We start from the raw sequence: 23,307 nt of genomic DNA, 5'->3' as shown, positions 1-23,307 counted from the left end.
CTGGCATGGTCCTTCCTTTTCCCTGAGTTGAGGTGGTAGGATCCAAGGGAAGGCCCAAATAGGGTGCTGCAGCAAAGAAAATGTGTTCTTTTCCAGGTTTGTTTAGATCTCCATATACCAGCCAGCTCTGACCATGGACTTGTGTCAGTTCTGCAGACAAGTACCATGTGTGCTTTGGGCCAGCTGACCAGTTGCCAGTTGGCAAAAAGCCTATTTACCTTTACCATGAAAAGGTAAAAGGTATAAAAAAGTGAATTACAGAAGCTGTCCTGATGTTACAGATGGTATCTGTGGTTAGAAAAAAACACCAACCAAACCATATACAGACATCCGACCCTCATGTTGCATGAAAATAAACCCTACTTGTATGAGGACTTAGTGTGGACTTGTATGAGGACTTGAGGCTTTTCTAAATGAGTGGGAATTCATAATTAACTTTAAAATTTTAAATTTAGGTTTAACCTTGTAATTCCTTTTACAAATATTGGATATCTGAAAGTACCTCTGATGGATTCCTTTAAAAATGTTAGTTCCAGGTCATGTTTTTTTCTTTTCCTACTACTTAGTGCAACTTCATCTTGAAATTACAAGGTAAATAGAATAAAGTGTCTGAAATGCCATTTTTTAAAAAAACGGATTTATTAATGCTAATATATTTTGCTGCTATGAAAACCCAGTTATTATCATTAAACATTTGTTCAGTCATTTGTTTATCAGTGGCAGTTTGTTAGCAGTTATAAGTAGAATTCCATCTGCCAGTTAAACTATATTGTGTATTGATGCTGAAATTAGCAGCTTCTGCTTTTTGGGGGTGGGGGGACAGTGTCTTTCCTAATGAATACATGAACTTATTTGCACATAAATGCATCTCTGGAAGATGGTCGGGGGGCATCTCAGGTGTGCTGCACACGAGTCTACCAGCCAGGCGAAAACAGGCACACACTGTGATTATCTCAGTTTTCAAACCTGGAAGAGACAAGAATGTGTTGCTAAATGAGAGAGGCAGTATGTCATGCTCACTGAGATAAAAACAGAAGCTGCCAGACACTTTGGCTTTATTCTGCGAATTCGTTGCTTCAAAACTCTCCTCTTTTCTTCCTGCTCATTCTCCCTCCCATTCTCATTCTTTCTCTTCCCCTCGCTGCTGTCGCGATCTCTCTCTCATTGTTCTCTCCCTCTTTCCCCCGTCTTTGATGCACATACGTTGTCACATTTCATTGACTCTCCCCTCTTCTCTGTTCTTACACTCACGCCTAGTGGTGCTTCAGCCAGAGCTCGCAGCCTCTCCGCCGAGTTTTAGTCATGTGTGAAGCTCAGTTTGATCGAGCGCTCCTTTTCTGCCTTTTCACTCTCGCAAAAGATTAAAAGGTGGCGTCACATCGCTCGCCGGCTCTTTCCCGCAGGAGGGACTTAAAAGGGACAACAAAAACTAATCACTTTGAATAAGCGTTCTCTCGCAAAAAAAAAAAAAAAAAGGGGACTTAGCTGTGCAATTTGAGGCCGGTGCTAAGGATTGGGAAGGCTAGAGGATGCTTCATACTGCTAACAAGGGAAGGAAGCCTTCAACTGAGGCAGGTAAGAAGTGTCTGAATGCGAATGTTTTATGGAGTGCTCGGTCGGAGCGGTAGATTTCCAGCGTTCTGTAACTGAGGCGAGCAACTGCAGCAAGAGGCAGCATCGGTGTTGTATCAGATTCCTTTTGTTTAAGATGTAAAGTATCTGCTGTAAATTGAATTAGAAATGGGGTTGGGTGGATGCTGTATTCACACCGAACGCTTGGTTTTTCTCCCCCTTTTTTTTTCCTGTGTATCAAAATAAATCAGAGAGCCAGCTTTTGTGAAAGCTGGACTTTGCTTAAGGTTAAATTCAGTGCTTAAATCTCAGTGTAAGAGATGCTTTTGAGTCTTATAACCCTCGGGGAGCTTGCATTCTGCAATTTGATTGCAACAGCTAAACAAAAAAAAAAAAATTTACTTATTTACTATTTATTGTGTAAGGCAAAATCCAGCATTGAGTTTAGGTCTAGATGAATATGGTTTGTTTGCCTGGCATTTCATCAGATGAATAGCTCTACCCTTTTAGACATACTGTAAAACCTATTTCGTGTTTATGTTTTGTAAATTGAGATTAAGTAGCATCCTGAATGAAATACGTGACTAAAACTCGTAAAATGCATCTGTGTTTAGTAAAGCAATCACCAAATTAGAATAATGGATTTATGTCAGTTGTCAAATGGAGTTAACTCTGAAAGTGCTGTCCACAAGTGCACTTGGATTACAATAAAGGGCTTTCTATTTTAACAGTTATTGAGAGGAGCTAATTTATCAGGCAAAGCCTATGAACTTAAGTCTTGTGATAATAGGAAATTCTATAGCCAAAAGGGTTTGTGGTTTGGGGAAACGTGCCCTTTTATTCTCCATAAAAATACATGGAGGCTTTATATTCCAAAAGGCAAAAATAATTTTAATTACTTCTAAAATTTTGCATTCTCATAAGTACCTTTTATTCACAACTGGTATATTTAACTATTGGGACTTCTGTTTCTGGTCTTCACTGCCTTTGGTGCCTTTTTTTTTCCTCTCCTACGTTTTTACAGTTGCTCCCTGTATTAGCAAACTGAGACTCAAAATAGGAGGAAGGGATTTTGAGCAGCAGTTTCATTGTCACAGTGAAAAGTGAACAAGCAGTCAAGGATAGTTAGACCATTATTAGGGCTTTAGAGGAAAGCAAATAATATTGTAGTGACCAGAGTTTATTGTCAAGTGGAGCACTTATTAGCTGGCCCTGAAAGCAGAGCTGTGAGAAGCGAACTTGGTGAGCTGTCAGAGAGTAAACAGCGTTTGCTAGGCAGAATTTCGTGTTGCAGACCCACAAATGAGCACACTGAGGGTTGAGATGAGCGGGTTTACTTGAGAACTTTGGTCTCTACGCAAGTTTCCCCCAGTGCCTCAGCCCTGCTCGCAGCGTCTGAGCGCGCAGTGCTCCGGACCCTGCAAAATTCCATAGCAGCGCTTTCTGGGGCCGTTTGCAGTGGCAGGTTCCACAGGACAGGCAGTGACAAGCCACCACTCAGCTGAGCAGGATCCAGCCCCCAGGGAAGCTGAGTCTCCCAGCAGTGAAGAAGGGACTTCACGCCTTAGTACTTACCTGCAGTGGGAGTTAATCAGACACGTTCATCTCATAGAAAGGGACGGATTTTATTTTTTTTCTGAGGACCTGAAATCAGACAAGACAACTTGTAAATGTTTCATTGTTTTGTTGTGGACATTTTTTACTTTCTAACTTGCCGAACCTGTTTATTATTTGGCATTGGAATTGCCACTACACCTCTGTTTCACCTTCCAAAATGTTTCTATGTGTTCTTCCAAGCTCTCTTCATGCTTCAGTTCTGTTTACACACATGTTGGATCAAACTGAAATTAAGAGTAACTTCTCTGACAAAAATGAAAGTCCTGGATGTAGAGTGGTACTTTAAATGATATTTTGTGACTTAAATAAAGTGCATAAAAGGTAGATGGCTTTTGATAGGAATTGGTCATGAAGACTTTGTTCCTTATGAAATGTCAGGAAACTAGAAGGTTGAAGACGAGCCACCTTGATCTGTTTGAGATCAGAATTGCAGAGGATTTCTCTCTCCTTTTGGCATTTGCTAACTCTACCTTACTAGATGTTAAATGGGTGATTAATAGAAATAGCAGCATTTTACTGATGTTCCAGTAGATGTTGCTGGAGAGCAAAGTAAAGATTACTTCATCCAGAGAAAGAAATGCATTGAGATTACAAAAGCCAAAGAAAAACCTCAAGGCTGTTGGTAGTTTCATAATAAGAGACCAGTAATTTTTTACATTATTATTGTAGATGCTATTCCATCTGAAAACCTGAGGAGATACATGTGCTGAAAGGAGGCACATGTAAATACAACCATCTGTCTTCTTTTAAGGTTTTTAGTTTTTACTTCCCTCTTTTACAATGTTATCATTAATATTAACATTGTTTGACATGTGTTTTCTTAGAGGAAGTGGTGAAAGACTATCCCTAAAAGTTAGTTGTTTGTTTAGGGTTTTTTTCCCAATGCAGCCACAACATACATATGTTTAATTATAAATTAAGAAATGAAATGCATGCAACTTCAAAATTAGAATTCCAGTTCAATGAAGTTGCTTTCCTTGGAGAACAGCAAGAGCTTGCCAAATCAACACATAGGATAATTAAAAGACAAAAAAAATGCTGTCTCTTCACTTGTACAATATTTTATATGTACTTTTTTTAAACTGTGAGCAATTGTGAGTTACCATCTTCTTATGTGATTAAATTCTGAGAGAAACCCTATGATGAGTCTCAGATCAATAAATTGTAGAGTACCTAATGGCAAATGTGAGAATAGAAAACTCTGGTGCTCTATGCTAAAACTACTGTTTTATTAATTAATCTGATAAAACGATAAAGCAGTCCCAAAGGACACAAGGATTTTAGTATACAGGCACTAACTGATGCAATTTCAGGCAACCACTGACCTCTATCTGTGGGAATATTTATTTTTGGAGATGATCATCAACCGTAACTGATTTCAAATTCAAAACACTAATGGGTGTTGTGTTGGTTTCTTTAATCCCAGCTTTTCATGTAAAGCAGGGTAAACATGCAAAACTTAGACTACTCATTATAAAATGCGATCTCTCTGCATGCAAGTGGTTTGTACCTATTTGTACCTTAAATAAAAAAATTAAAAAAGGAAAAACAAGAATTATTTGAAGATCATTTAGAGAAGAGACTTAAGTTTTTAGAATTAAAATGACTGTGTTTTACTGAAGTTTATAATCCATAACAGTGTGGCTTTATTTGATTTACCACTTAGCATGTAAGAAAATTTCAACTTCTGCTTATAAATGGAAAATGATGCAGATAGAAAAATGTGCGGCAGATCTCTACAGTCAATCTCCCATGTCATTTGCATTGTAGATTATTTATTTATTTATTGTAGTTTGTGTTTACTGTTTTCATGGGGTTTTGCAGATGTGTGCATCAAAATTTCTTTAATCTGACAAGCTTTAGGTTGATGTTTTGGGTTTTTTTCCTGCACAGCTTTGCTGTTGCCAACAGGGGTTTTCCTTAATGTTCTGCTTCTTTAATTTATTGCTCGAATTGACAACTGTGTACCTACTAAGGCAATTCCATAACCTTCAGAAAACTGTTTGCATACTTTCTGTGCAGAAGTAAAATCTTTCTGGGTTTCATGAGGATGGTTTAGGCAATGTCAATGTTTTACATATTTATTGAATAGTCATGTAGCTGTGAGGGTTTTTTTCCTCAGTCTTTATAGTTCCTAATGTTTCAGAGACAATTAGCCCTGGCCATTGAAGGTTGTGCATCTCAGTTGGGCATGGCCAAAAGTTCATGAGCACTTTTCCATTTTTACAGTTCTGTGTCATTCAGAAAACTAAGCCTGGCTGTTGCCTGTGAGAACATCACCTTCCCCGCTTCAGTTTACCCTCAGCCTTGCCAGTTCAATGAAATGGTACGCAATTTAGTTTAAAAGATTGTAATATGTCATATGAGTTTCTAAAGAGAATTCCCTGTTGGAAACATTGGCAGATTCAGTTTAAAGGCTTATGACACAATATAGCCCCGAGGAATAAACTTTTATCTTTGTATTTCGCAGTTCTCAAAGTCATGAAGAGAAAAGCAAGCGCACTTGTATACTGGAATTTTATTTAGGAGTACACTATGGAAAGCTCAGAATAGCTGAATAGGGTAAATAATTCTGGCCACAATTGAGTTTAGTGCCACAATTTCCAGTAGCAGGAGTACTGTCTTTGTAGGTTTGTCTCTGGATGCTTACTTATGTATAAACAAACACAAAACTCTGAAATCATGTATTTTAATTTAAGCCCATTTGAAATTTAAAAATGCATACCTAGTCTCACGTTATTGGAGCAGAGGGAGAGTAGATGTCTAGGAGTCTGCAGTAAGTTACTGAAACATAAAGCTGTGATATGTACATAGGAAAATGTACTGCAGGTAATAGTAATTTAATGAGTTATTTGTGAAGCTTGTTTCAAATGCATCTATATCATTTGTTTCATCATTGTGATAGTCTTATTAAAATAGGTGAATAAAAAGGTGAATTAAAATAATGTAAAAAAAAATAGAAATAGGTTTTGGCAATGAAATCATCTTAAGAATCTTCTAAAGGCAAAGACGTAGATGTATATATTTTCCTTGTTTATGCTGCGGTAATTCCTGAGTAACTCCAAGTAATGGATATAAGGGGTTTTTTCAACTGTATTGTGTAGAATATATTTAGCTAACACAGTTCTTACTCCATGCATGCAATTTTTGAAGATACAGAGCTCAGTTGCTATCTATAGCTTATATTGATTTAATAAAATTCAACCTGTAGCTCATAGCTGATTCCAAATCAAATAAAATTTTTATTCTGTTACCACATGCAATGCGATTATAAGACTGTAAAACATTGCATTAAAGATTAGAAGCCTTTATCTCCCCTCCCTCAAAGTAAAAAAAAAAAAAATTGAAAAAGCTTTTTAGCTAAAGCTTTTTGAAGTAAGATGTTTTTTCAGATCGTTCTCCTAAACTTACCTTTCAGAGATTCCAGAGGATAAAATCATATGAAAATATCTTATGAGTGGTCCTTCTCTACAGAACATTAGCAGTGTTAGAAAACCCAATGTATGTTTCCAGGAATTTTGATATAGAACTGAATACAAAGTATGTGCCTTTCAGATTTCACATGTTAATTTTGTACATATTTGTGGTAATGTTTTTTGTTATACTTGACCTCAGAGCATTACCAAGTAATAGCTCTTAACAGTGGTAGTTATTCTAACATTGTTAGGGAAGAACACAGACTTTTCTGTTCCCCTCGTTTCTCTTCATTATTTGATTCATGTCTATTTTGAATAGATTTTGGTTGACAAATTCAACTCCTTCAGCCCTTTCTGCTTGGTCTAAATGTCAACCCCAACACAGGCTTTTTGTGCAGTTTTTTCCCTGGCAGCAAAATGGAGACAAGGAATCTGCTGCAAGATGTTATCATTTGGTGGGGGGAAGAAGTGTTGATCCTGAGTTGTGAGAGACTGATCTCCTCTCCCCACACACAATAAGGTCTGTTTTTCAGTAACTCAGTGTGTCTGGTTTGTAGCACTCCCTCCCCAGCAGGTGTTCATGCCTAAATGAAACCTGGATTATCTCAATATTTATATTGATATTTGTACTTGTAGCCTAATTCTGTACACAGGAGATAAGGCATGGTGTATTTGTGTTGGAAAGACACAAAGAGATGAGAGGGAATAAAAGCAAGAGACTTTGCATGTTTAGAAAACACAGGAGAGGGAACGTTTCCAAGAACAACGTGTGATTAGAGTAAAAACTGTAACATCAAATACTGCATACAGATTCCTCTCAGGCCAATCTATTGTACTACTGCCCTAGTATGTGTACATGGACATAAATAATGTATATGTACTATACATATATACATACAGTCTCTAGAGGTCAGTAGAATGTAAGGAATGGGCAGATGTTCGGGTTTCTAATATGAGACTTGGAGATGCAGCATATCAGTTGTTGCTACCTAGAAAAGATGAATATGTTTCTAATGAAATTTGGAAGTGAAGTAATTAATCAGAGTTAACAAAGAGCTGAATGGAAGAGAATCATGCCTGTCTTGTTGCGGAAATGAGTGTAAATTATTTGTTTTGGGCAAATTCCTGATAAATGCTCATTTGTGTTCTAAGCAACTTGACAGAAATCCAAACCATGATTATTGTATTACAGCTCATTATACAGCATGTCCTTCCTACCTTTTCTGAGAGGATCTTTTAGAATGACTGAAATACAAATTAAAATGGTCTTTTGAGAGAGCATATGTCAAATGCAAAGCAAATTAGGGCTCCAGTGCAGGCAACACATTTTCTTTTCACATTGACACAGTTAGCCATGGCCAGCCTTAAAAAATTAATTGTTTTATCCTTGTTCACTACCTTCTAACATGAAATCTTCTGAATGAACTGATCACTCGTGGTTGAAGGTTCTAGTTTCTTTTTTAAAACTGCTTTCACAGAATCATTTAGGCTGGAAATGACCTCTAAGATTATCGAGCCCAGCCTATGACTGAACAGCACCGTGTGAACTACACCAGAGCACTAATGCAATGTCCAGTTCTTTCTTGAACACCTCCAGGGATGGTGACTCCACCACCTCCCTGGGCAGCCCATTCCAATGCCTGAGCACCCTTTTGGTGAAGAAATTCTTCCTGAAGTCCAACCTGAACCTCCCTTGTGGCAATTTGAGGCCATTTCCTCTCATCCTCTCCCTTGTTCCCTGGGAGCAGAGCCCGACCCCCACCTGGCTCCACCCTCCTGTCAGGGAGTTGTAGAAAAAGTGAGAAGATCCCCCCGAGCCTCCTTTTCTCCAGGCTGAGCCCCCCCAGCTCCCTCAGCTGTTCCTGGTGCACCCCAGCTCTGTTCCCTTCTCTGGACCCACTCCATTTCTGGAGCATACACAAATACATTGTTTTATGTTTCCATTTTTTTCTGGAGGAGAATGATAAACTGTTTCATTACCTTGATATGCTGATTTTTTATTTTTTTTTAAGTCACCATTGGACAGGATACAGGAATCCAAGTCTACTGCAGTGAACACAAGAGATAATAGGCTTTATTGGATGTGAAAACCATGTGCCTGGATTTAAACGTAGTTAGGTGTTAAATTTATCTATATAAAAAGATCCTTAGAAATGAGTGGTTTATATGGTCTGTTTCTCTCTTCAAAGAGGCTATTTGGGTGGTATTTGATATCTTTCTTCTGTTTATGTTGTAGTTATGCTTTGCATTGTGATAGGACAATTCCTGTCATAGAATTAATTAGGTCATCAATTCCTTTTTTACTTGTTATTTTTGTTAGTTTGCCTGCAAGCTATGCTTCAAAAACCTCTGATGTCCCTAGATACTCTGGAAGAGATCTTTCAAAATAGTGTACAAACTTGTTTTAATTGTTGTAGGAATCATTCTGGTTTTCTTCCCCCATTGTTCTTTGAATGTACTGAAAACTTTCTGTAAGCATTAGGTGTGACAAAGTAAAGATGTGGAAGTGGAGCTCAAAACTTCAGTGTATCTACTTTGGGAGAAGTAGGAAAGCCATGTATGTTTGTATCATAAAACTGTGGAGATAATGAAATACATACTTGGATTCATTATTAGAAACCAAGAAACCAGTATGGCCCCTCAGAATTTACAGAGTTATTTCATGTGCTGGAATGGATGCTGAAGAACCTGTTCTCACAGTTTATCTATATAAACTGAAGAGCAGCTGAACTTAACATAACCAAAAGAGAAAAGCTGCCTCTATAAATGCTGAAGAATTGATTTCATCAGTCTGAAATGATGACAGGCCTTTGGTTTTAGTTGTTTTCTGACGATATATTTTATTTTGCTTTCCTGTTGTTGTGTTTGTGTGATTATGAGCTCTCAGGCACAAAATCATTATGTTACAACAGCAATGGTCTGTATTTTTAGATCCAGTGGCTCTTCTCTGCCTCACTGAGAACTGTGTGACTGTTTGTGGGGGCAAAACTGAGTTTCAGAAATATCGCTTCTAAAAAAACACATCTATATTCACTGGGATTTTTTTTTCCCTTTCAGAAACTTAAACAAAAAAATAGCAGAAAGCAGGATTTTAGATCCAACAGCACTTTTGGTGGGTAGATATCTAAGTGAGGCATATTTTTGGTTTCAGGAATGCAAGGAGTGGACTGGATCCTCTATGGACTGTTCTTAATATCCCCAGTTTGTTACACAAGGGAATAGGGAGTAACTGGATACAGCAAAAAAATATAGATAAGATGATTCTTTCTTAAAAGAACCTAGGAAAGTCTTCAGCATATTCACTTTTCAAAGATATATGGAATGGTGTTTTTAAAGAATGGTTATCAGCAGGCAGAATAAGTTTGTGTTTTTCACCCTACATTTCAAGGCATGCTATTAGAAAATGATGGGTTCTTTTGAATCTACAGCCTAGTAGGCAATCATAATATTAAAAAATTGTCTGTGTGATTATTTGTGATTGTGGAGAAATTGATTTCATTACTCAATTGGTCCCACAGTTCTGTGTTCAGTGTTTTATTTCCTTGTGACAAGAGGTGTATGCTTAGAAAACAGGACATAAGTGCTTGCCTTCTAAAACAAACACCACAGAACTCAGAGAGAATTATGTGCAAACTTGAGTAACCATGACATTTGGATCTAAAGAAATATGAAATGACAGTAATAACCAGTATCACTGTAAAATTACAAATTATTTCAATTTAAGTGATTTCATTTTTCTACACACATTTTTAAAGTCTGTCACCGTAAGCTGTTGACTTCATCTTGAATGCATTCTGCAGTCTTGACAGTTGAGGATTTGTTAATACTAAATCAGTAATTGTTGGCTTTGAAGAGGGATCCAGCATCTTCAGCAAGAGCTTATTAAACTGTAAAATATGGATTGCCTTTACCCTAATGGCCTCTGAATCCTATTATCATCCCATTAGAGAGTGTGGGATTTTAGTAATTCTGTTGTTGTTTTCAGTGGGCAGCAAGTACAATGGGGAAGGGCAGGGGTTAATGCAATTCATCTCCTGTAATAGTGTAACAGTGAGTCCTTTATCATTCCATGGGAATCTTTTCCTTATTGCAGGGAAAGTGCCTGCAACCAGAACTAGCCCCCACCCCCCAAGAAAACCAACAAAACCCTCGACATTTCCTTCATTGCCTCCACTTTGTAAACAGAACAGAAATTAATAAGTTGATAAATAAGCAAGTGCCAAGTAGGCTGCGGTCTAGAAGGGTTTTCAATTGCAATCATTATGCCAAGTGGTGTATTGAAATACCTCTTCAGATAAGATCATTATATTTTTAATTATTTAATTGCATTGATACTATAATACTCTGATTGGTTTCCAAAAACATGAAAGCACCTTATTCTTTTTCCTCATAACTTCAATGTGAAAAGTTCAAACCAAAATGTTGAGCAAACGAGAGGAAAACAAGTGATGTAAGTGGTGAGAGAGGAACTTCTGTACTTAGAATGATAGTTGCCTATTTTAATCTGTAAAAGCTCCCTCCGATGATAGTACATCTTACTAGAGGAATAATTTCTTTAGAGTTCACAGTAGAAAGGAATATGAAGCATTAATAGGTATTAAGTGGGGGTGGAAAAAGTCATGTGCAGAGGTTTTGTCTGCCTTCAGTTGTGCACGAGGCCAGTGTGGAACTTTCTCAGCACCTGCTATCATTTTTTTTTTTTCCCCCCAAGTGTTTTATGGAGATTGATTTGACAGCTGAATTTCAAATGCTAGAGGCAACTCGCTTCTGATTTCAGAACAGGATCAAAAAGGGGAAGATTTCAAACAGATATTGCAAGATGAGCTGAGAGGGACTTGTCAGTGTAACTTTTCAGATAAACACTATCTGATACGCTGATGTGCATACCATATTGAGTTGGGATTAGTTTGATTCATGAGGTGCTTCTAGCTAATATTTCCCTTTTCAAATAAAGATAAAAGGGATTATTATTCAAGGCAGTTACTTTACCTTTATTTATTTATTTATTTATTTAAGAAATCAGAAAACACTTGCAAGGCTTGGAGTCTTCATAACTTTTTTTTTTTTCAGTGTTTGTGTTTAGTTCTTCTGTAGTTTTGCCTATAAACACAACATGAATAGCCAGATTATTTATTTATTATTTATTATGAATAGTCAGATCTTGCATAGTAAGAAGGGCTAGAGCAGAATTTGGTAGAAGAGAAGTGGACTTCTGCTTAAAGCTCAATGAGTAATAGTCATGTGAGCAGCTTCTTACATCCTACCTGTGTTTATTTATGCCTTTTGCATGTTTGATAACAGAGCCCAAGAAAGCAAAAGAGAGAGATCTGTACAGAAGCACTTCAGATCAAGTGCTCTATAAATATTAATTTAAATATACATATTAATTAAATAGGTATTAATTATAAAATGTTAATAAAATCATCTTTGCAGTCTTCCCTCTGTTCAGTTTGTGGGTCTTTGCAGTTGTTACACGTGAATACTTGCTCCCATTTGGCCAGATCTGTTCTCTATCCCTGGTAATTCTGGATTTTGGAGAAAAGGGATCAGTTGGAATATCACAGTTGTTCATCCTTCCTAAGAAGGTTGGAAAGAGAGAGCCTGGATTTGTACACTGTAAGAGTTGCACCTGGATAATCTGAAAATATGCAGTCAGGGACCAGTAACCCAATTTCTTTATGGTAGAGTAGATAAGTTCTCTTTTACCAGTGGTGAAATTTAAATGCCTTACAGTGTGCTCTACAAGTAGGTCAGTGTTATAGCTGGAACCAAATCAACTGATTTGTCAGCAAACTGTTCTCCCTCCTGAAAGCACCCTCTTCCTTATTGGGTAGAGTCCATCTGTCTCTGTAGGTCAAAGTCTAGCTCTGGTAAGTGCTGAACAAATATGTGGGAAGGTATGATCTCCTCCCCTGAGTTAATAATCTAATTATAACCTACTCACACAGAGACATAGTATCTAAATATTTTAAGGGTTTTCTTCTTGCTTGTGACACAATGTTAAATAAGGTTCCACTAGCAGAAATGCGCTTACTTTAGAAAATGGCTTTGTTCTGCTAAATCTCAGAATGAATCTTTGTTCTAATCAGTAGGACCTGGATGATGACAATAGAATGAGGGAGTATGTATTACCTTTCTATATTTGAGTTTTGGTTTAATTTCAGAATTTTGCTACATCCTTTCAGAACACAGTTAGTAAACAAAAAAAAAATCCCTAAGTAGCAGCACTATTACGGATCCTAATTAATTTGCGTACTCTGAAGTATATAATGAAGATGAGTAAATAAGGTTTGACAATACAACTGTTGCAAAAAACAAATCATTTTAATCAAAAATTGTAACAAAGGGCAGTTTTACAGGACTTTTGCTCATAGTTTTGTGTGAACAAAGGAAATGTGTGTAATGACCATCACAAGAGTAAGAAGGGTTTGACTCTGCCTTTTGATGCACAAGAGAGTAGCTGGAGTGAAATATTGAAGACATTTGAGGACTAATTTTTTCAGGGTTGTAATGATCAGTAGATACATGAATTATCTTCAGCCTTAGTCCATTTGGTTAATGCTGTTTTGTGTATCTAACAGGTTCTCACTTGTGATGTATTAGTACCCTATTATGGTTTGATTACTTCCTATGATACAACCAACTTTTAATTTCATAACCTTGTTTTATACTGGATTATGTTTTGTGGTGCAGCACTTAATAGGAATATAGCCATTAGAAGGCCTTTTTTACAGAAGGCCTCTCATTACAACTTTTTTATTTCAAAACTATACTACTGTGTTTTTGTTTATATGCTTCTAAACTGCTGGTTTAGAATGTATTATAAACTGGAAAGTGCTGGCGTGGAATTATGTTTTTTGTGGTTTGTGTTGTTTTTTTCAAATATAAATTTTATTGTCATTTAAATACACTGTGATTAAACTTAAACTATTTAAATAAAGCACTTTAAAACAATTAAATTTTTTCAGTTTGCTTTTGGTATCAGAATGCCGACCTTGTACTTTAAGTACCAACATTAATCTGCCATCAAGACCCTGTTGTTTAAACATTTGACATATGCCAGAGAGGTGGAGAAGGGAAACAACAAGCAAACAAAACATTTGTGCCAACGAACTGCATTTTAAATTAACAAACAGCGTTGGTGTCTCATCCCAAATAAGAGAGCTGAACATAATAAAGCATGCAGTAGTTTCATTTTAATCTGTAAAATAAAAATGCAGTGCTTAGGGAAAGCACTGGGGGAAGGTGTAAGTAGATAAACATGGGGTAAAAAATGGCATAGTCAGGAAAGAAATAACTTTCATGCAGGTTTAGTGGTCAGTTGTTAAACCCTGGGCCAATAACTTAAGCGAAAGGTTGCAATCTAGTTTCTAAAAATGTGATGAAATAGTGTATCTGACTGTTGAAGATCACTGATTCCAATTAGTAATTGTTCTTTTGAATTAAAATTTCATTCTCTCTGGGCTCCGGTAACATTTTATTTTACTTTAGTTTGGCTCAAAAAGAAGATTGAAATCTGAAAAAGTAATCTGGTCATTTCAACCCCCCCAAAAGTTTTGACTGCTGGAAGCCCTTTATCCAGCTAAACTTATCTTTCTGTATGTCTTTGTTACTGAACAGTTCTTTATTTCAAGTGGGGAAAAAAAAGTCTTTCCAAATATGATTTCAGTTGCAGGGGTTTGAATGACAAATGGAGACCCAAAATGCATGAGTGCAGTGCACAGGAGACTATGACCTGCAGCATCCATTTGTATTTTGGGAGCTGGATTATGCCCTTCTGGGGGTACCTGGGGGTGTAAATTTGTCTGCCTAGGACATTTAAACTAAGCAAGATGATCTGTTCTTGTTTGGATCACAGGTTGTCTCTTGATCTTATTGGAAATAACTTCCTTAGAAGAACTAATTTGGGAAGGATAGAGCCTTGTTATGTTAAGGCAGATAATGTGAAAGATTGAGCTTATTACCTAAAAATAACTGGAAATTGATTAATTCTTTCTTTCAATTTTCTGATCCTGGCATACCACATGGGGGGGAAAGCCAATAAGCTAATTGAGTCAGGATTAGCTTTGTTCTAACTGTAATCCAGCAGAAGTTTCTGTTATTTTTCCAACAAGGTCTGCTAAGCAAACATCAGGAGGCTGAGCAGTTTAAAGGTGTCATCCTGCTCCTGCCTCCCACCCTCCACTGTTCTGAACAGCAGGAACTGCAGTTTGAGTTCATCAGTTCAAAAGTCCATTCCAGAAAGTTTGAGGGGTCATCTCCCAGGAATGTTTATTTGAAATGCATGTTCTGAGGGCGGAAAATAACCCATCCATCTACAATTCTGTTATTAAATAAGAAATGGTGGTTAGCCCTTAAGATTTTTTTGTGTTGATGACCAGCTAAGCATCCTTTCAGTGATGTACACATTGGAGTCCTGAGCTCAAACTGAACAGTGTGATTGGACCTTTTAGATATTTAAGGCTGGCTTGGCAAAGGACAGCAGTCTCTGTTTCTGTTTTCTGTGTCAAACTCCAGTAATTTTATGTAGAATATCACATTTCTCATTATGGGAACTTCAGCACTGTTGCCTTTACCAGACATTATCCAAAATGCAACTTGTTGGATTTCTTGCTGAAAGAGCTTGTGTAAGCAATGAGCCTTTCTGACCTCATAGTGGAATTTTCATTATTTTCATATTATTCATGATAATCTGAATTCAGTCAGAGGTGTGAAATGCAATATCCTTTTCACAAAGTAGAAATGCTTCCTATGCAATCTCAGCCTTGTGTTCCATACCCATCCTCAACTGCAGGTTTCATGCAATGTGTTTCCAATACCTGTATATTAAACTTGAGCTCTCCAGGTATCAATAATTCTGTGTGGTGGCACATGTAGAGTGGTTTAATATTTATTCCTTCCCTGCCTTCTGATGAGAAAAAGCCCTTTCACCTACATTAACAAAAAGCCTGTCTGTGCCAGAATGTCTGCTTTTTTAATTAAAACACTGAGTTGAATTTGTGAATGAATTTGTACCCTGGTAGCTCTGGCATTTTTAGAGACACAAGTGACACTGACTGAAGCAAGTATCTGATTCAAATAAAAGATTTGGCTATTCTAAACTCTTCTGACTGTCAAAGCCAAACATTGCATGTGGCTTTTATGTATTCTACCATCAGAATTCAGAAAGTGGAAGAGTCACTGTTGCCTCCCCACTTTAATCTTTCTACTCACTCCCCCAAAATATGTCTTAAGTAGAAGTACTGCTGTTCCTACTACATCATTGTAAAACAATATTCTAATATTGTCAGCACGAGTTTATATTAACCACTTACAAAATTACTCTGCATGTATATGGAGAGAGTGGTACATAGAAATCAGAAAACAGATTTATGAAATGAGAATTGAGGGAATTGACAATTTCTTTTCACACTGAAGTCTGCTAAGTCAGTGTGATTATTCCACTCAGCACTGTATGGAGTTAAATCCCTCTCCTGATGTTTGCAATATAGCATCTTCATTCTTCATTGAAATTTCGAATGCATCTTTCAACTAGCAGAGAATTAGTTTGTCCTTTTGTGTGTATGGGTATTGGGATGATATATAGTCTTATTTTCCCACTGTCCTGTTTGCTGACTGCAAAAGAATGGAATGAATCATTGGCTGTTTGATACTGTGAAAAGGGAAAGCTGCAGTTCCACTGGCACAGTAATTTGGAAGGGAAGGTGCTCTTTGTTTCTCTCTTGACCTGCATGGTTTAGTAGTGGTTTGTTGTGGTGTATGTTGTCATTGTTGTCTGTGTGGTGCCTGGCCTTCAGGAAATACTCCTGTCCTGTGCTGGCTTTTTCCAGAAAAGCCGGTTTAAAAGTTGGGCAGTGGTGCAGTCACTGCAGTCCGTTTCCTTCTTATTTGTACTGCTACCAGTTTTTGTGTGATCGTGTTATGTACTTGATTACAGATATAAAAGTCTTTGTCTTCCTGACACAGTTAAGGGAAGGGGGAAAAAAGTAAGGAAAAAGCAAAAAAAACCCCAGCCCGGGGCATTGTTGGGCTGTGCAGCAAAACTACAGATTTCAGCATGTTGTGCTTGTAGGGAAAAGCTGCATCTCGTGCCTGAATCTAAAACGTAAAGGGATCTGAAGAACTCTGGAATCTTCTTGCTCAAACTTTGTTTTCATGTGGGTTGTTTTTCATATTCCAGTGCATTGGCAACACTTTGCCATGTATCCAGCTAACTGTAGGACCTTGGGTTTTTGTGTGAGTAAAACAGGTTTCACCTTGACATAGTAAACTCATTAGGTGTCATGTATGTCCATTTAGGAAAGTGTATGCTTCTAAGATTTTGGGGGTTTTTATTCAACTTCTTTCACTTAAAATTAGCAAAAAATAAAAGGTGTATTAAAATCATTAGAGAGTGAGTTCGTGCTTTTACAGGAGCTCAATTTTCTCCTGAGCTAAGTCTCCTGAGATCTGTAGACAGTCAGTGCCAAGATAACATTGGCACCATTTTCTTATTGCCATGGTGATCTTCAGCTCTGCTGAATACTCAAGGGAGACTATGGTACTTTAAAGCAAGTAGAATTTTGGTAATTAAAAAGGTTGGAAGGAAGGATCTTTCTAAATTTTGCCGGTTTGGGTAAATAAGGGCAATGAAATATGTCTGAATAGGATAGTTATTAGTCTCCTTTACTAGATTAGCACAGAATAATAGTCAACTACAAAGACTCTGATGGTTGGAGGGGGGCAGGTGGGATCTCCAGTGTGCCATCAGTGTTTGGTGTCCGAGCTGGGATCTCCAGCAGTCCTCCCCTGAGCACTGGGCAGGGGCTGTGGGCACCTGCACAGGAACAATACTGCCCTTTGTCCGAGGGGCACTGCGAGACCACTGATCTGCAAGAGGAATTAAGGGCAGGAATACATTCCAGAAGATTTTCCAATTAGGCTGTTGCTTGCAAGTTGGACTCCTCCTCTGTATGCAGTTTTATTGAATGCAAATTTTACACATTCCTGATGGCTGTGAATTTTTCAGACTCTCCACCATTTCTCTGTCGTGGCCCAGTTTTCAGCTCTGTGTGGTTACAGCATGAGTCAGCACTTGGCCTTGTTTTATGATAGTCTGATATTCCCTCCACTTTTTTTTTTTTGTCCTTTCTCTTTTCTGATCTTTTCAAGCATCCCAGTCAGTGCACAAAGGCAGTGTAAAGCATGCTGAAAGAAAGAATGGTGAGGCACCTGCTATGCTAATATGTTGGGGTGGAAAAAAAAAGTTGCAAAATCTTTGTACTACATGATTTCAACCCATTATTTCAGGTCAAATTTAGCCCTTCAGCCATAGTAGCTATTTTTGAAAAGCTGTGTATTGATTTGAATGTTTGTGTAAAATATGCTTTTGGCAAAGAAATAAGCATTTGAAATGAAAGTTAAATTGTTGTGTGTTTAAACTACTTGAATATTTTGTCAAAACATACAAATGATTGTATCAATTCTTTTTAACTGCCTCCATCCGTATGCTTTTGCTCATTGATATCTGTTAATACTGCTTGTGGTTTGGGGCAGGGGGGGCATTCTTAAATACTTCTTTAATAATGTATGATATTTAAGTTTGTTAACTTTCAAAGTAGAAAAAGAAAGCTGGATTCTCCTTTAATATACAGTTTAATCACATCACACCTGAAAGATGCCCATTATGCTAATTAGGTGTTAAAAGAGATTTCAGTCCATTTTGTATGTTAAAAACCAATTTCCTTATCAGGCCAGATTTTAAGGCTTGTTGAGGCAGAGCTCCTGCTGCCCTGATGACTTCAGAAATGTATAAATGTGATTCCTTCAAAATGGAATTAGTGTGCATACCACTTCTCATGACAGTTAGTATAAAAACTGTCAGTGACCTTACCTGCAGTGGTAAGTGCTGACTCTCTAGAAGGAAATTCTTTCTTGAGCATGAGAAGCAGGAACACTGAGACACGTTTGAGCAAGTCATTGCTGGGACCACTCTTGGAGGCTGCTCTTGTGTTTCTTCTCCTTGCAGTTCCATATTGATACTGTGAGGTAGATTGTGAAGAAGACATATGAAAGATTTGGGATTAAACAGGAAATTTGTGTTTAATGTCAAATGGGTACATGCATACTTACTGTTTCCCTTTTTTGGATGTGCCCTTAAAAATAGCTGTGTTCAGTGGATAGACTAGAACTTCCTTCAGGGAGCTATGGAGCAGCATTGCTACTGTGGAAGCAAAGGTTTGGCAGCTTTGCACACTCTCCAGCACAGTCAGCTAATGAAGAAAAATAGTGCCATTCTGGGGGGAATACAAAGCAGGTGTTGTGCATGTGCACATACACCCACCCCTTATCCCCCAGTTCATCTGTAATCCTCCTGATTCGCTTTGGATGCTGTTGCCTGAGCCCAGTCTGTGCCAATATGTGTAACACCACAATTTCACTTCTGAAGAGGTAGGTGGATTTGGACAGCTCTGTATCAATTCCTGAGGACACAGAGTAACTTTCCCCAAATGGTTCAGTCTCTAATTAGTGGGCACAGAGCCTTGCCAAGAAATGTATTTCTGGCAGAGCTCCACTTCGCTGAGTGGGTCAGGATTTTCCTGATTTTTATTACTGTACTTTATGTGTGATTGATTTTGTTCAACTGAATGTAATCCCCTGGTTTGTTTGTTTTGTCATATCAGTGTAAGTGAAATTAATCTTTGGTGGGGTAATATTTCCAGATTTTTGTGTGCATGTTTTTTTTGGTTTTGTGGTGGTTTGTTGCCTTTTTTTTCCCCACCCTTTTTTATGTATTTTAAAAGGCTTTAATGAAAGCAGCCATTTAGGTAGATTAGAAGCATACCAGCTTCTCTAGTTATTTGCATTGGGTTGTATTATTTAAAGACCATAATCTGACTGTGCTCTACATTTACCTTCTTTAAAAAAGATAAACCTGTTACTTGCCTGGCTCTGAGCAGGGACTACAGTAAATAAACAAGCCCAAGTCTCTATCTAGTTATTTTTAGCTTAACTATACTACTTTTCTTCTTATTTCAGTTCAAGATGAGATGAGAACTGCAAATAGCCTAAATTAGTCTGTAGCATTTATATCTTGTTAGGTTTCCTGCTTTGGAAAATATGCAGGAAAATGATTATACGTGGTATTCATCTAGAGGCTGATGAGTTTGTTATAATTATGAAGGTAGATGTAATGAGATGAAAACATCTCTTTCTTTAGGCTCTCTGAGGAATTCCTTCTCTCCATATGCTGTGGGGTTAACTGTTTTCTAACCAAAGAGTTCCTCAGCATTCACTTCTGATATTTTAGGGAGTTTCCTCAGTTGCTGTGTAGGAGATGGATTGGCAGCTCTGGTATTAGCATTTCTAGGTGATAACAAATTAAATTCTACATGCTCATGGGTGGATAATAAAGACCCCTTCGCATCTCATTTATTAAGGCAAATCTCCAGTGTAATTATCATTTTACCATTATTTAGCATGCTAAATAACTTGTTGTTGAGTATTTGTCTAGTTCCTTCTAAAATACAGATTGAACTGAGATATAAGTGTAACTAAACTCTTCATCTTGTACAAAGTTATAATATAGTCGTTTGGGTTTATACTTCCTTTTATCTTCCAGAAGGTACATTTTTGTTTTTTTTCAGCTCAAAGTTTTAAAATAATTTCATCATTCCTAAACTGTCTTCAAATATTTAATAGGCAGTATGAAGCACTTGGCTGAGGAAACTGGAAGATTTATCACTTCCTGTACAGGGAATAGCGTTAGCAAGGAATCTGTGAGAATGAGATTACAACTATTTACTATTTGATAAGGAATGCTGAGTTTCCTTGATAGAACAGTAGATTAGAAATTGCTCTTTTTATTTAGTTTGTTTCGATGGACATGGCTTTTAAAAAAAATATTACCACCACACAAACAGAAATGATGATCAAAGTTCTCCCTTCCCCAAAGGATTCTGTATGTTTTTTTCAATGTGCTTTTATTTATGTTAGCAATGTGTATGTGCATCTTTACATACAGTTGTCCAAATGTAATCTGTGCAGCTGCTTATGCTTGAGAACTGGTTGCAATGCACGTATTTTCATGTGAGGAGACATCTTGACACAGTAAACTGAGACTGGAAAAAGGTTTCCATCACTCTGATAAACTTGTAACATTTTTATGATGTGATTTGCATACTTATATATATCTATAAGGAGATATATATGCAGTCATACCTCCATTCTCAATGTGCAGTTTCATTAATCTTTGCTTCAGTTAGGTTTTTGCCATTCCCACCTGTCCATGTTTTTATTTTCCTGTTTTTTGATTTTTTTCCCCCCCATGCTGCTTCTCAAGTCCTTTCATTCAAGCTCAGCTGTTGTCTTATTTTTTATTTTCTAGGCATACACAACTCGAAGTACAGCAGAACAAATATTGTTCCTCTCTGTCCCTTGCCTGTTGTTACTGTAATTTCACAGAGGTTTGGTTGACTTTTATGTGGTGATACCAATTTCTAAAGGAACGTGGGGTTTGGGGATATTGTTCTGCTCTTCTTTTGTTCATTTGTACTGCACCTGTAGAAGTGGTAATTTTTGAAGAGTCATCAAAGTGAACTTTTATGACAGCAGAGGTTTCACCCACGATTGCAGGATGACTCTCTCTTTGTCTAATGTGGAGTTATTCAAGATTTCAACATAAGAAATAGCACGAGTTCTTCCTTCACAAGGAATTGTATTTTTCCTTAACTGTCTTCCCAGGTTCTGCTGTCATGGTTTTCTGAAGCTTCACATAAATTTGACCTAGAATGGAATGTTTTTGACAAGCTTAATTAGATACTTAGTCATTATTCACCTTCTATGCTTATAGTAATGCCAAGCCACAGTTTGCAGCCAAACAGAGACCTTCTGCCACAGGAGGCATGTTTACATTTTTCACAGGGAGTTGAAATCACTGCCTGAGCCAAGTTTTTATTAAAGAAATGATCAGAGGGAAAGCAAGAGACCTTTACACTAATCAAATGTCCTGGTTTTAACATGTTCTATAGGAGTCAGCCCTTCTTGGGCTAGATCAATTTCTAACTAAAATATAAACGACCTTTTTTGCTTTCTTGACTGCCCAACATCCCTTTTCCTTAATCCTTAAGTCTCTCTTGAAGTGATATGCTACAGAAAAAGGGAGAGGGCAGTTTTTCTGTGGTGACTAAAGCAGTAAGTGTGTGTTTGCCTTAGTCATACAATGAATGTCCACTCAGATTAGAGATAATGCATTTACAGTTTGTGAAGGCTTTATCAAACAGGTCCCTGCAGTTTAGGATGTGAGCAGGAGCGTTGTGAGTGACTTTGCAGTAGCAGAGGCTTTCTCAGCTGTTGTCAGTTCTTATGGAGCTCTGGAGAAATGCAAAGCAAAAAAGCATCTGGCATCAGTGTTTGTGAACTAGACCCTCTCTGTCTCATCTTTGCAGTCCTTGAAAACAAAAGTAATTGCCACTAGGATTGCGGTGGATGTAGCTGTGGGAGTAACTTTGTGCAGGGCTACCCACACCATTCAGGTTTTTGTAGTAGGCAGCAGATGAGTGTGGTTTGATTCACCTCATTTTCTGTTATTACAGCTACTGTCTGCTTCTGTATCTTATGTTTTTTGGGGCTTTTTAAAATCTTGACTGGTGGCTTTGTTTCTTGGCAGCAAATACTCAAGATTTAGGAAGGAGATGTAGGCAAGTGTGTGTGTGCTGATGTGTATTCTGCCTCATGAACAACCTCGTATTTTGTTTCTTTAAGTGACAGAATGATATAACTTATGCAAGGCGTTCTGGGTTGGTTTGTAAAACACTGTTTTTCAGTAGGCTGTTTCTTCACAAATACCTTTGGTATAATCTTCTTTCACATCATGGATTAAAATCCCCAACTAATTTCTTTACATTCTTTAGTCACTGAAGACTGAGTATTTATGTAAGTGACTGAAGATACAGATAAAAATATAAACACATCAGTGATATTTAGATGCTTATGCATTTTGCAAATAAGTTTAGTGTTGGCATAAAAAAAAAGACAAAATAATTAAAAAAAAAAAGAATTGGAGGCTGCTAAGGCTCTTATACTGCAGGGGGAAAAAAGCTTATAATATTCTCCTAGATGAAAATTAGTGCAGAAAAAGTTACCCATTTCCTACATTTTATATGGTAGAGAGTAAAGGTTCTACTTTTTTTCTGTATTTCTGTAGCTTTTGTTTTTTGAAAATCTAATTTACTAAAAATTTCATGATGATACACAGGCATATTTTGTAGATTTGTGACTTGGATCCTTTAATCATTGTTCCATATTGTGTTGTCTTTATATTTTAAGGTGTTCTGGTGATAAAAGTCCTTGGATTGTTAAGTAATTCTTAATTGATGTCTGTCTTGTGAGAACCTGACAAGAAGGGATTTACACTAAATCTGCATTTCTGAAACTCCAAATTTGTTTTGATAGCTAGCTGGGCAACTGTGCCTTTATTTCACCTTTTAATTTTGCATTTTAGCAATGAGGACGTTTCGCAAGAACTTTTTTTAAGAGCTGCTTTGAAATAAACTAAACGCTGTGAAGACCAGGCCATTCACGTAACCAGGAAAGATGGAAATTTCATTGTGGAGTCGTGCTGTCGCTGCCAAAGTGACCTTGGTTGGTGGAGAGATGACAGAGTGCTTTCCTGGCCGTGCCTGACAGCAGCGCGATAGCAGCGCCTTTGACAAATCGCCCGCAT

General features: G+C 37.4%; 1 protein-coding gene across 16 annotated transcripts in view; it reads left to right on the top strand.

Annotated features, from left to right (window-relative positions):
* Positions 1-23,307, top strand: part of TENM2 (teneurin transmembrane protein 2) — a 643,539-nt gene that overhangs the window by 301,749 nt on the left and 318,483 nt on the right. Inside the window, exon 1 of one of the 16 annotated variants that reach the window (XM_027682932.1) lies at positions 809-1,575. The exons of 14 other annotated variants lie outside the window; for them this stretch is intronic. In XM_027682932.1, the coding sequence (XP_027538733.1) occupies positions 1,530-1,575 (46 nt within the window). In that variant the 5' untranslated portion in view covers positions 809-1,529. Of the gene's footprint in view, positions 1-808; positions 1,576-23,307 lie in introns of those variants that run through there. One more of the 16 variants, XM_027682933.1, reaches the window with a different exon arrangement.

The sequence above is a fragment of the Neopelma chrysocephalum genome, unplaced genomic scaffold, assembly GCF_003984885.1.
Source record: "Neopelma chrysocephalum unplaced genomic scaffold, ASM398488v2 Primary Assembly neopelma1_63, whole genome shotgun sequence".
Classification (NCBI taxonomy): domain Eukaryota; kingdom Metazoa; phylum Chordata; class Aves; order Passeriformes; family Pipridae; genus Neopelma; species Neopelma chrysocephalum.
The sequence above is the reverse complement of the archived record's forward strand: the minus strand, read 5'-3'. Positions and strand labels throughout refer to the sequence as shown.